Genomic DNA, 13,675 nt, shown 5'->3' with positions numbered 1-13,675 from the left:
AAAAAAAAAAAAATTAGCCAGGCATGGTGGCACATGCCTGTAATCTCAGCTACTCGGGAGGCTGTGGCAGGAGAATCGCTTGAACCCGGGCAGCGGAGGTTGCGGTGAGCCAAGATGGCGCCATTGCATTCCAACCTAGGCAACAAGAGCAAAACTCTGTCTCAAAGAAAATTAATTAAATTAAATAGAGTATCAGCATTATATATATATATATATTTTTTTTTTTTTTTTTTATCACAACTTCAGGGAATTCCAAAATGGAATGCTAAAGATGTCTTAATAAAAAATTAACTGGGCCAGGCACCGTGGCTCATGCCTGTAATCCCTGCATTTTGCAAGGCCAAGGCAGGCAGATCACCTGAGGTCAAGAGTTCAGGACCAGCCTAGCCAATATGATGAAATTTCGTCTCTACAAAGATCAAAAATTAGCTGAGCATGATTGCAGGTGCCTGTAATCCCAGCTACTTGGGAGGCTGAGGTGGGAGAATCGCTTGAACCTGGGAGGCAGAGGTTGCAGTGAGTCGAGATGGCACCACTGCACTCCAGACTGGGTGACAGAGCGAGACTCCGTCTCAAAAAAAAAAAAAAAAAAAGATTATCGGCCTCTCTTCCTTTATCCGCCATCGTGGTGTGTGCTTGACTCCACTTCTTGCCACGTCTTCTCAGAAGACTTTCAGGGTTAAGTGATTCCTGGCCAAGAAACAAAAGCAAAATCGACCCATTCCCCAGTGGATTCGGATGAAAACTGGTAATAAAATCAGGTAAAACTCCAAAAGGAGACATTGGAGAAGAACCAAGCTGGGTTATAAGGCATTGCATGATGCAACATACTTATGCTGTCTGAAGGTCACAATCATGTTACCATATCGAGCTGAAAATGTCACCACTATCTAGAGAGTTGGACATGTTTTATTGGGAATCTATTTTCTCTCTGAATCTGTTATGAACGTGTTGGTTGGCTAGGTTTCAGTAATAAACATGTGAGACCTTTCACTTAAAAAAAAAAAAAAAAACATCCTTAACCATCCCAATGTCCTGGAAGAAGTAAATGATTCAACTTTGGATACAGTTACCAGGTCTATTGCTAACAGAAGTAAAGATGAAGAAGGTATGCAAAAATATCATAAGAGAAAAACTATTCCATGGCAACTAGCCCTGCCTCAATAACAAAACAACATCAAGAGGACTGAAAGAGGAGGAGGAAGGTACCTGCCGTTTCATGTTTTTGAGGCGACCTTCCAATTCTAGGGCCTAGAATCGTTCTGTGAACATTGTGACATTCAATAAACATTTGTTGAATGAATCTGGCCACTCTCCTTTAAAACATTTTTTACTAATTATCCACTCAATGTGCTAAGCATTACAGGAAAAAGAGGATAAATAAAGCCTGATGTAATGGAGAAAAGACACTTAGAATGTAAATAACTGGCAATGCGGTGGCTCATGCCTATAATCCCAGCACTCTGGGAGGCCGAGGCGGGTGGATCACTTGAAGTCAGGAGTTCAAGACCAATCTGGCCAACACGGGGAAACCTGGTCACTACTAAAAATATAAAAACTAGCCGTGCTTGTTGACACACATCTGTAATCCCAGCTACTCGAGAGGCTGAGGCAGGAGAATCACTTGAACCAGGAGGCAGAGGTTGCAGTGAGCCAAGATCATGCCACTGCACTCCAGCCTGGGCCACAGAGCGAGACTCCATCTCAAAAAAAAAAAAAAAGGAATGTAAATAACTTAACACTACATGTTAAAAATTATGAAAGAGATACCCTAACTGCCTTCAGGACTAAAGGATGTCATGAGTTGACAACTACTTAATAGTTCTGAAATCTGAACTACTAAATCTTAATGAGTACTCTAATCATAACATTCATATTCAATTTTTAAACTACTAGTAAAGTTTGTTTAGATAATGCTACAATCTATACATTTGTAACATCCACTAGCAGGACCTCATGTCTATCAGAGCGGACACAGTATTCTTTTTCTCTTAGAGCATGAAATGCTTAACTACATACTCAAGTAATAACTACAGTTTAACATACCTATTCTATAATATAAATAGTAGTACACATAATTATGAATTTTAATACACAACCAGTTCATCATATGCTCCTGCTACCTCAAGCAAAGAATTTCTAAAATCAGTAAAAATCAATAGCAGGGAGCTATATAGAACACTGCAGGGAATAATACTATCATGGCAGGAAAAATACAATTAATGTAGATTAAAGATAACTGCAAATTCTTTGTTACTCCTCCCATTGAGAAACAGTGTCTAAATAAATGCCTTTCCCTTAAATCTGGCTGACCTTAGTGATTTGAGTGGACAACAGAATTACAGAAGTGACTTCCAAGGCTAGGTTGTAGAAGCCTTGCTATTTCCACCCAGGTTCTCTTGGAACACCTATTCTCTCTGTGATCCCTGAGCCATTAAGTCTGAATACCCTGGGGTCTCCATGGTGAGATCACATGATGAAACCACTAAGAAAGGCTCTGAGACTATATGGAGACACTTGCCTCATCCAGTCTCATCTCACCTGACAACTAGCTGTTCCAGCCCCCAGCCACTTGAGTCATCTCAGCTGAGGCCCCACACACCAAGAAGCAGAGGTGAGTCTAATCCACGGAGCCCTGTCCAAATTGCAGATTTATGAGCAAAATAAATGGCTGTTGTTTTAAGTCACAAAATTTTGAGGTAATGTATCAGATAATCAGAATTACACAATGCTTCCAAATCCTTGACTAAAGATAAAAGGAAATCATTCAATCTCTCTTTCGGGAGTGTTAATACAGATTCAGTTAGAGTGGAACAATCAGTCATCCAATTGCTACAATTAACAGACTTGAATTGAAGAGCTGACCAAGCTACCTTTGATGATTTTGGTATAAAAAAGAAACACTATAAACTCAAATATCAGAAAGGAGGAAGGGGAAAATATTTGTACAAATTACCCTTATCCTTTTGATATTAAGCTTCTGGTTCTGTACGAGTGCTTTGTTTTGCTGCAAGGTGAGACTGGGCTAAAGGAAAACACCTAATCAGATTTGTTACTGGTTAAAGGATGGTCCTTAACCATTCTGAGGAATCACGTACCCCTGATGAGACTATGGGTCCTTTCTCCTATTTAAAAAAAAAAATATATATATATATGGCCGGGCTCACGTCTATAATCCCAGCACTTTGGGAGGCCAAGACAGGCAGATCACCTGAGGTCAGGAGTTCGAGACCAGCCTGGTGAAATCCCATCTCTACAAAGATTACAAAAATTAGCCGGGTGTGGCGGCATGCGCCTATAATCCCAGCTACTAGGGAGGCTGAGGCAAGAGAATCAGTTGAACCTAGGAGGCAGACGTTGCAGTAACCGAGATCACACCACACTGCACTCCAGCCTGGGCAATTGAGCAATGCTCCATCTTAAAAAAAAAATACATATGCACAAATACTCACAAAACACTCCATACAATGTAAGCGAACTTTCAGTCTTTATGGTCTATGGGCCTTAGGTTTAGAACTTGTTTTAAAGGATTATTTAATAATGGTACACAAATCCACTAGATGATGTCGGAATTCTTAAAATTATAAAGAAGTGGGTTTTTTGGTTTTTTTGGTTTTGTTTTGTTTTGTTTTGTTTTGCCGCGCACGGCACCTCATGCCTGTAATCCCAGCACTTTGGGAGGCTGAGGCGGGCGGATCACAAGGTCAGGAGTTCGAGACAGCCTGGCCAATATGCTGAAACCCCGTCTCTATTAAAAATACAAAACAATTAGCCAGGCATGGTGGCTAATTTTTTGTGACTCCATCTCAAAAAAAAAAAAAAAAAAAGTTTTTTGTTTTCCTTTACTTTTTTTTTTGGGGGGGGGGGTGGGGGACAGAGTCTTGCTCCGTCACCCAGGCTGGAATGCAGTGGCATGATCTCGGCTCACTGCAACCTCCATCTCCCGAGCTCAAGCGATCATCCCGCCTCAGACTCCCAAGTAGCTGGGATTATAGGCGTGAGCCACCAGGCCCAGCTAATTTTTGTATTTTCAGTAAATACATGCTTTCGTCATGTTGGCCAGGCTGGTCTCAAAGTCCTGGCCTCAAGTGATCCACCCACTTTAGTCTCCCAAAGTAGTGGGATTACAGGCGTAAGCCATTAAGAAGTGTTTCACTCAAATTCCAAAAACAATCATTTTTTCATTAATCAATGGAGAACCCAGCAATTGAAGTCTTGTGTGTAATGTCCACCGATTTTAACCTTAAGTTATTACTCAATTTCACTATTTTAGCACCAGACAATAACCTTCTGAGAGGTGCCTCAGAAAACACATCACTCTAAAATAACTTGATTCAAATTAAGGTTGTCTTCTTAGGACAGTGGTTTAGTCTCAAGCTGATATTAAACAATACAGGATTTGGAAATTCTTGCTCTCACTTATAAACCTCTTAAGATTAAGGGTTCAGCTTTATAACTCTTTAAGTCTTAGCACTCAACACTGAACTTGTACTGGGTCTTGTTTGTTTTGAGTCAGGGTCTCTATCGCCCAGGCTGGAGTACAGTGGCATGATCTTGGCTCACTGCAACCTCAACCTCCCAGGCTCAGGTGATCCTCCCATGTCAACCTTCTGAGTAGCTGGGACTACAGGTACAGGCCATCATGCCTGGCTAATTTTATTTTTTGTAGAGACGACGTCTATGTTGCCCAGGCTGGTCTCAAACTCCTGAGCTCAAGCAATACTCCCCCACTTTAGCCTCCCAAAGTGCTAGCATTACAGGTGTGAGCCGCCGCACCCGGCCAATGTACTGAGTCTTTTTTTTTTTTAAACGGAGTCTCACTCTGTCACCCAGGCTGGAGTGCAGTGGAGTGATCTCCACTCACTGCAACCTCCGCCTCCCGGGTTTAAGCAGTTCTCCTGCCTCAGCCTCCTGAGTAGTTGGGATTACAGGTGCGCACCACCACTCCCGGCTATTTTTTGTATTTTTAGTAGAGACGGGGTTTCACCATGTTAGTCAGGCTGATCTCGAACTCCTGACCTCGTGATCCACCCAACTTGGCCTCCCAAAGTGCCGGGATTACAGGCAGGAGCCACCCGGCGAGTCCTAATGATGTTGGTCAATCAGCCTACAGCAACAGTTCTCAAACTTTTTGTTCTCAGGAATCTTACACTTAAATTTATTTAGAATCCCATAAAGCTTTTGTTAGGTTGGTTACATCTATTGATGTTTACAGTATTAAACACTGAAAACTGGGAAATGTCTTAAACACTAATTCATTTTAAAATACCAACAAACCTGTTATATGTTAACAAATATATATTTTTATTAAAAATATTTTTCAGGCCAGGCACAGTGGCTCATGCTTGTAATCCCAGCACTTTGGGAGGCCGAGGCGGGCGGATCACAAGGTCAGGAGATCGAGACCACGGTGAAACCCTGTCTCTACTAAAAATACAAAAAATTAGCCGGGCGTGGTGGCGGGCGCCTGTAGTCCCAGCTACTCGGAGAGGCTGAGGCAGGAGAATGGCGTGAACCTGGGAGGCGGAGCTTGCAGTGAGCCGAGATCGCGCCACTGCACTCCAGCCTGGGCGACAGAGCAAGACTCCGTCTCAAAAAAAAAAAAAAAAAAAATTTTTTTTCAAAAAATTAATGAAAGAGTGGGACTGTTACACATTTTTGCAAATCTCCTTAATGTCTGGCTTAATAAAAACAGCTGGATTTTCACATCTGCTTCCACATTTAATTTGTTTTATCACAAGTCATGTTAGTTTCTAGAAATGTCCATTGAACACTTATGAAAGAATGACAGTGAAAAAGACAAATAATGTCCTAGTATGAACATGAAATAAAAGAATCTATTTGTATCCTAGGTGCTTCATTTCTTTATGTCTCTCTTAAATAACCTCACTTCAAAATGGAGCAATAAATTCTAATTTTATATTTATTTATGTTGCTCTTCCATCAGTCTACAATAAATTTCAAAATGCTTCCTAGACGCTTCTGAGAAGCAAAATAAAAGACTGACGAAACTAAGCATTTACATCTATACTTTTCTTCCTAGTAACCAAGTAAACAACTACCTAGGGAAACACTTATAATGCCCACTTGGGAATTAATCTAGATTATTAGTAAGTAGATCCATCCAAAATTAATCTAGATTATGGTTAAGCTTTAAAATGTTAAGTGTATATTTTGTACAATAGTACCAATCTGCAAAAACCTCACTTGCTCTCACCAAATGGTATAAAACTGGGTTAAAAGCCAAGGGAATAGGTGTGTTAAATTTAAAAGTTCAAGTACATCGTGGAGTTGAATGAAAAATAGTTTTCTGAATAACTACCAATAAACGAGTAAAAGTCCAAAAATAATGTAAAAAGTCAAAGTCGGCCGGGAGCGGTGGCTCACGCCTGTAATCCCAGCACTTTGGGAGGCTGAGGCGGGCGGATCACGAGGTCAGGCGATCGAGACCAGTCTGGCCAATATGGTGAAACCCCGTCTCTACTAAAAATATAAAAATTAGCTGGGTGTGGTGGTGAGTGCCTGTAATCCCAGCTACTCGGGAGGCTGAGGCCCGAAAACTGCTTGAACCCAGGAGGCGGGAGGGTGCAGTGAGTTGAGATCGCACCACTGCACTCCAGCCTGGCGACACAGCGAGACTCCGTCTCAAAAAAAAAAAAAAGTCAAAGTCGTCTGAGCAAACAAAAGACCAGACAAAAACTTTATGAATTAAAAACTAGCCATAAAGCTGTTTAATTAGAACAGGATGAGGAAGAAAAGGGGAAATCGATCACTACTGATTAAGTGCAAATCCCAAGTAAATTATTGATACTAACAGCTGGAGCACTTTGCCTTAGCAGGCAACTTTCTGCAAATATTCTGCAACTACTCTACATACACAAAGTTTTCCTATGCTTTTCCTCAAAAATATGAGTCTTCTTCAGGTTAATGCCCAGGTGAGATGCTTTTTGTTGCTCTAGCAGTTTAATTCTATTTTCTTTCTTGGTTATTATGAATGCTCTCTTACAACTGGAGAGCTAGGATGAACCAATCCCGACTAAGAAACGGGAAAGTACAGTAAAGAGGCGACGGCTCTGCATCCCCACACGGAAAAAGACTCAGAGGAGAGCAGCGGCATCCATGCCCTAGCTCCAGTCCGAACGAAGGCAGGATTCCCAACAACATTGGACGTCTCCCTCCCTCGCCGCCCCACGCCCTCCCGACGAAGCAGCAAAAAGTGGAGAGTCCAGTCGCTTCTCAGGGCCACGGAGCCTCCCAGTCAGGGATTCTCTCCCGTTACATAACTGAGGCCTAGGGCCCTGCTTCTGCGATCAGTCCTCTGGAGGGACACGGACGGGTTCTCCAGGGACCCTCTCAGGGAGGTGGCAGCGGGGCTCTGCACCTGGTCGACCCGGGAGAAAGAAGTGGGACGACAAGAGGGAGGCCGCGACCAGAGGCGCTGGGGTACAGGGGGTGATGAGCGAGCCGGGAGAAGGGAGGGCGGCTCCGGGAGCCCCGCAGCAGGCCCCGGCACCTCCGGCCCTAGTCGGCTCCTCTCCCTCGCCTGCCTAGTCCCCACCGGCCGCCCCCTCCCCCATTCCGCGCGCCCCTCCCCCGCGCCTACATCCCCCGACCCCAGCCTAGCGGCAGGCAGACCTGCAGGGAAGGCCCTGGCCACCGCCGTCGGATGGCTCCCAGCCCGGTACCTGGTCAGACATGATGACGGTGGCTTCACCCGGGGGTCTCCGCACAGCAGCGGCCTCGGGTAAGCAGAACCTCGCTCCGGGGTTTACAAATCCTTCTCCCTTCCCCACAGCACAACACCGCGGCTGCAGTAACTTCCGCTATGCCTCGCGTCACTTCCGCTTCGCGCAGGGAGGAGGGAGAGAGAAGAGAGGAAAGACAAGGCGGGAAATGGGTGGGGGAGCAGCCAAGAGGAGGGGCAGGCTGTGCAGCTTCTTTGCCGGTGGTCGCGCGGGTGAACGGCAGTTTTGTCAGCTCCTTCAAGGACCAGGTCCTGCGCATCAGTACTAGGGCCATCCCCCAGGAGCAAAGGTCCTGGCTCCATGTCTCAATGTTTGGAGCGACTCTCACAGCCTAGATTGCTCTCTCCCTTACACCTTGCGCGTCTCTGACGACTGAGCCGAGATACTTCTTTTGTCTCCTCCCAGTCTTGCTCATCAATCCCCCACCCCCAAATATGTTTATTTGAATGCTGGTACTTCTAGCTCTAGAACCAACATTTTCGGTTAACCGGCACCCTTGCCAAACACATGACCGTGATTTAAAACAAGAAAGCAACGACCCAACACAATCTTGATGGCTGCTGATGCTAAAGACCGCTGCTGAAAGTTCTAAATGGGGAGTGGGTAATTCCAACCCTTGAATTGGTTGCTTTGAGTTAAGGTTAAAGAATGATTTTTCTTGGCAGGGCGCCGTAGCTCACGCCTGTAATCCCACCACTTTGGGAGGCCAAGGCGGGCGGATCACCTGAGATCAGGAGTTCAAGACCAGCCTGGCCAACACGGTGAAACCACGTCTCTACTAAAAATACAAAAATTAGCCAGGCGTGGTGGCTGGCGCCTATAATCCCAACTACTAGGGAGGCTGAGGCTGGAGAATCGCTTGAACCCGGGAGGCAGAGGTTGCAGTGAGCCGAGATCCGCACCATTGCACTGCAGCCTGGGCGACAAGAGCAAAACTCCCCTCTCAAAAAAAAAAGGTTGGGGGGGCGATTCCGTCCCCCTCGCATGGGGAAGCAGGCTGGGACCGGCCCGCAGAGCTGCAGCAGCCCTTTGCGCCCTCCTTGCCCTCCCCACCGAGATCATGCTCCAATTCCTGCTTGGATTTACATTGGGCAACGTGGTTGGAATGTATCTGGCTCAGAACTATGACATACCAAACCTGGCTAAAAAGTTTGAAGAAATTAAAAAGTACTTGGATGCCAAGAAGAAACCCACTACTTCATGAGAATGCCTCCAGCACTGCCTTCGGGATACACTGATTCTACTGCTCTTGAGGGCCTCCTTTACCATCTGAACCAAAAGATTTTGTTTTCATCTCCGGGCTCTGGGCTCTTCTTTGCTAGATCCTGTATTTTTAGCTTTAGAGCAAGCAAAATTGGCCTCAATTTGAGAACTACCCTACATTTCCAACATACTCACCTCTTCCCATATTCCCTTTCCAACTGCATGGGAGGTTCTAAGACTGGAATTATGGTGCTAGATTAGTAAACATGACTTTTAATGAAAAAAAAAAAGAATGATTCTTCTTAGATTTCTTCTGTAAAACACAATGGCCCTACTGGCATACACAATGGCCCTATGGGCATACTCATGGAGGATAAGAATATAAATAAATAGAATTGAGAATCCTGAAATAAATCAATAGCCCTCACATTTACATCAACAAAAACACCAAGACAAATCAATGGTGAAAAAACAGTCTTTTCAACAGTTGGTACTACCACTACTGGACATCCACATGCAAAAGAATGACTTCGTTTTGTTTTTTTGTTGTTGTTTGTTGTTTTGTTTTTTTGATCGCCGTCTCAAAAACAAACAAACAAACAAAACACAAGGAGGCCGGGCACCATGGCTCACACCTGTAATCCCGGCACTTTAGGAGGCCCAGGTGGGCAGATCTCTTGAGCCCAGGAGTTCAAGACCAGCCTGGGCAACATGTTGCAGTGTGCCAAGATCATCCCACTCCACTCCAGCCTGGGCAACAGAGTGAGACCTTGTCTCAAAAAAAAAAAAGCGATCAGGCGCGGTGCTTCACACCTGTAATCCCAGCACTTTGGGAGGCCAAGATGGGCAGATCACTTGAGATCAGGAGTTGGAGACCAGGCTGGCCAACATGGTGAAACCCCATATCTACTAAAAATGCAAAAGCTAGCCAGGCTTGGTGGCTCAGGCCTGTAATCCCAGTTACTCGGGAGACTGAGGCAGGAGAATCGCTTGAACCTGGGAAGCGGAGGAGGCTGCAGTGAGCTGAGATCACGCCATTGCACTCCAGCTTGAGACTGGGTGACAGAGCGAGACTCCGTCTCAAAAAAAAAAAACAAGGAGATACCACTTTATACCCACTAGAAGGGCTATGTTCAAAAAGACAGAAAATAACAAGTGTTGACAAGGCTATGGAGAAATTAGAACCCTTATACCCTGCTAGTAGGAATATAAAATGCTTTAGGCTAGGCATGGTGGCACTGGCCTATAGTCCTAGCTACTTGGGAGGCTGAGGCAGAAGGATCCCTTGAGGCCAGGAGGTGGAAGCCTTAGTGTGCTATGCTATGATCAAGCCTGTGAGCCAATGCACTATAGCCTGGACAACACAGCAAGACCCTGTCTCAAAAAAAAAAAAAAGTTTTGAAAAACAGTCTGTCAGTTCCCAAAATTGTAAAACATAAAGTCACCATAAGACCCAGAGATTGGCCAGGCACGGTGGCTCACGCCTGTAATCCCAGCACTTTGGGAGGCCGAGGCGGGCGGATCACGAGGTCAGGAGATTGAGACCATCCTGGCTAACACAGTGAAACCCCCGTCTCTACTAAAAATACAAAAAATTAGCTGGGCGTGGTGGTGGGCGCCTGTAGTCCCAGGTACTCGGGAGGCTGAGGCAGGAGAATGGCTTGAACCCGGGAGACGGAGGTTGCAGTGAGTCGAGATCACGCCACTGCACTCCAGCCTGGGCAGCAGAGCAAGACTCCGTCTCAAAAAAAAAAAAAAAAGACCCAGAAATTTCACTCCTAGGTATATACCCAAGAGAATTGAAAACATATATCCATTCCAGACTCAGTGGCACATGCCTGTAATCCCAGCACTTTGGGAGGCCAAGGCAGGAGGATGCCTTGAGGCCAAGAGTTCAAGATTACAGTGAGCTATGATTGCATTCTAGCCTGGGCAGCACAGTGAGACCCTGTGATACGGTTTGGCTCTGTGTCCCCACCCAAATCTCATGTCCAGTTGTAATTTCCAATGTTGGGGGAGGGACTTGGGAGGTGAATGAATAATGGGGACAGATTTTCCCCTTGCTGTTCTCAATATAGTGAGTGACTTCTCACGAGATCTGGTTGCTTAAAAGTGCGTAGTACTTTCCCCTTCACTCTCTTTTTCTCCTGCTCTCATGTGAAGAAGGTGATAGCTTCCCCTTTGCCTTGGTCCATGATTGTAAGTTTCCTGAGGCCTTCCAGTCATGCTTCCTGTTAGGCCTGCAGACCTATGAGTCAATTAAACCTCTTTTCTTCATGAATTACCCAGTCTAAGGCAGCTCTTTACAGCAATGTGAGAACAGACTAATACACTCTGTTTCTAAAAATAAAAATAAAACATATAACAAAAACATGTACACTAATGTTCAAAGCAACGTTAGTGAGCTACTGCTCCAGCCTACTACTAGGGCTGAGGTAATTTAGGGAGAAAAGGGAGAGTGACTGCTGATGGGTACAGAGTTCCTTTTGGAAGTGATGAAAATGCTCTAAAATTGATTGGTGATGGTTGCACAGCTATATGAATATACTAAAAATTATATATTTTAAAGAGATGAGCAGTATATGCTGATTATGTCACTAAAACCATTATATTAAAAAAAAATACAATGGCCTTGAAAAGAGCTGCTAGTAACAGGTGAAGAGGATTATTAAGGGAGCCTACATCCAAGCAAGTTTGTCAGGAAAAGCTTCCAAAATAAATACATAAATAACATCTAAATTGAAGGTCAGAGAGTATGCTGAAATAAGCTAGAGCAGCAGTAGTTCTTTTTTTTTTTTTTTGAGACAGATTCTCGCTCTGTCGCCCAGGCTGGAGTGCAGTGGCGCAATCTCGGCTCACTGCAACCTCCGCCTCCCAGGTTCATGCCATTCTTCTGGGACTACAGGCGCCCGCCACCATGCCTGGCTAATTTTTTTGTATTTTTAGTAGAGACAGAGTTTCACCATGTTAGCCAGGATGGTCTTGACCTCCTGATCTTGTGATCCGCCTCGGCCTCCCAAAGCGCTGGGATTACAGGCGTGAGCCACCGCCGCCAGACAAAAAATTTGTTTTTAATTGGGTTAAAGGAGAAAAGATACAGAGTAAAAGATTCAACTTCCTACTGTGATTTTTTTCCACTTATTTTTAGAGCCAAAATATAACTTAGATGTTCATTTGATTGGTGATTTTTGGACCTGGCCTAGTTTTGTTTCTGATTTCAAAAGTTGTAAGTTGTATTTATTTTTATCAAATTTGCGAATAAACTTCATTAAAATATTTACTAACATCAGAGTAAATTTTTCTGGAAATCAAAAGAAAAATGGCCCATTCAGATGAAAGATGAACTAATCAAGGAAAAACATTAATAGAAGTATACCTAAACAAAGTATTTGACCTAAGTCACTATATCTCATAAAACTTGCTCTACAAAGCTGGAACATAGCAACAGTCATATATCTTATTTTTCCTTCTGAAATAAAAACGGTTTGACCCTAAGTATGAATGAAATCTCCTGGGCTCAAATTTCAGTATAATTCCTCTAGTTGATTATGTTAGACCCCTCAGAGAAATTATTTCAAAAACAGTAATTCGATTGTACAACCCTAATCAAATATATTCTAGGAACAAGAAGTATAAATCTTAAACTGGTTTGATAATAATAATGTTTGTATTGTTATCTTGAAACATACATCAAGTATGAAGAAAAGCATATACTTTTTTTTTTTTTAAGACAGAGTCTTGCTCTGTGGCCCAGGCTGGAGTGCAGTGGCACAATCTTGGCTCACTGCAACTTCTGCCTCCTGGGCTCAGGTAATCCTCCCACCTCGGCCTTCCAAGTAGCTGGGACTACAGGTTTGTGCCAGCACACCCGGCTAATCTTTTGTATTTTTTCTAGCAGTGAGGTCTTACCACGTTGCCCAGGCTGGTCTCACACTTGTGAGCTCAATGAATCCACCTGCCTCAGCCTCCCAAAGTGCTGGGATTACAGGCATGAGCCACCGCTCCATACCTAATATTTTCATTATTATTTAATTTGAAGTATACTTTAATGTTCCCTGATGTTCTTCTTTTTTAAAGAATTTTTTTAAAGATGGGGTCTTGCTATGTTGCCCAAGCTGCTTTTGAAGTGCTGGGCTCACAGGATCTTCCTGCCTCATTCTCCAGAGTAGCTGAGATTATAGGCGTGTGCCACCATATCCAGCTGTAATTTCTTCTTTGACTCACAGATTATTTGGAAGTTTATCCCTAAATTTAAAAATATGTAGAAATTTTCTAATATCTCTTTGTTATTAATGTCTACCTTAATTTCACTGTGGTCAAAGAACACACTTTATATGATCTGAAATTTGTCGAGACTTACTATAAGGCCTAGCATATGGTCAGTTTTGGTAAGTGATCCATGTGTACCTGAGGAAAAAATGTTTATTCTTCAGCTGAACACTAGTTTTTGTTTCCTCAACCCAACAGCCCTGCTTAGCTACTCTTGCCCACTGCTTTTTGCCCAGTTTCTCATCTCACCCATCACCTTTGGGTCAGTAAATTCCACAAGGGGAAAAGTAGCACCAAAGTAGGATTCACTTCTCTGAGCTTCTCTTCTCTCTGCGATTTTCCCCCTAAATTCTCATTGCCTTGGTAAGTCTCAGATGCCTTAAAACAAGTATGTTTCTCTCTCTCTCTCTTTTTTTTTTTTTTTTTTGGTCTACTTTTTCTGGTTGCTCTCAACAAGA

At 43.8% G+C, this 13,675-nt stretch overlaps 2 protein-coding genes across 2 annotated transcripts in view; one reads left to right on the top strand and one right to left on the bottom strand.

Annotated features, from left to right (window-relative positions):
* SUMO1 (small ubiquitin like modifier 1) overlaps nt 1–7,843 on the bottom strand; it is a 33,451-nt gene extending 25,608 nt beyond the window's left edge. The window contains exon 1 of the mRNA XM_032754922.2: nt 7,686–7,843. Coding sequence (XP_032610813.1) covers nt 7,686–7,697 — 12 coding nt within the window. The 5' untranslated portion in view covers nt 7,698–7,843. The remainder of the gene's footprint in view (nt 1–7,685) is intronic.
* A 619-nt stretch (nt 7,844–8,462) lies between these two features.
* LOC116810437 (short transmembrane mitochondrial protein 1-like) lies at nt 8,463–9,205 on the top strand. The gene has a single exon (XM_058427437.1). It carries the CDS (start codon nt 8,806–8,808, stop codon nt 8,947–8,949), a length of 144 nt encoding a protein of 47 aa, XP_058283420.1. The 5' UTR covers nt 8,463–8,805; the 3' UTR covers nt 8,950–9,205.
* The last annotated feature ends 4,470 nt before the right edge of the window (nt 9,206–13,675 follow it).

Source organism: Hylobates moloch, unplaced genomic scaffold (assembly GCF_009828535.3).
Source record: "Hylobates moloch isolate HMO894 unplaced genomic scaffold, HMol_V3 SCAFFOLD_1, whole genome shotgun sequence".
Taxonomy (NCBI): Eukaryota; Metazoa; Chordata; class Mammalia; order Primates; family Hylobatidae; genus Hylobates; species Hylobates moloch.
The sequence above is the reverse complement of the archived record's forward strand: the minus strand, read 5'-3'. Positions and strand labels throughout refer to the sequence as shown.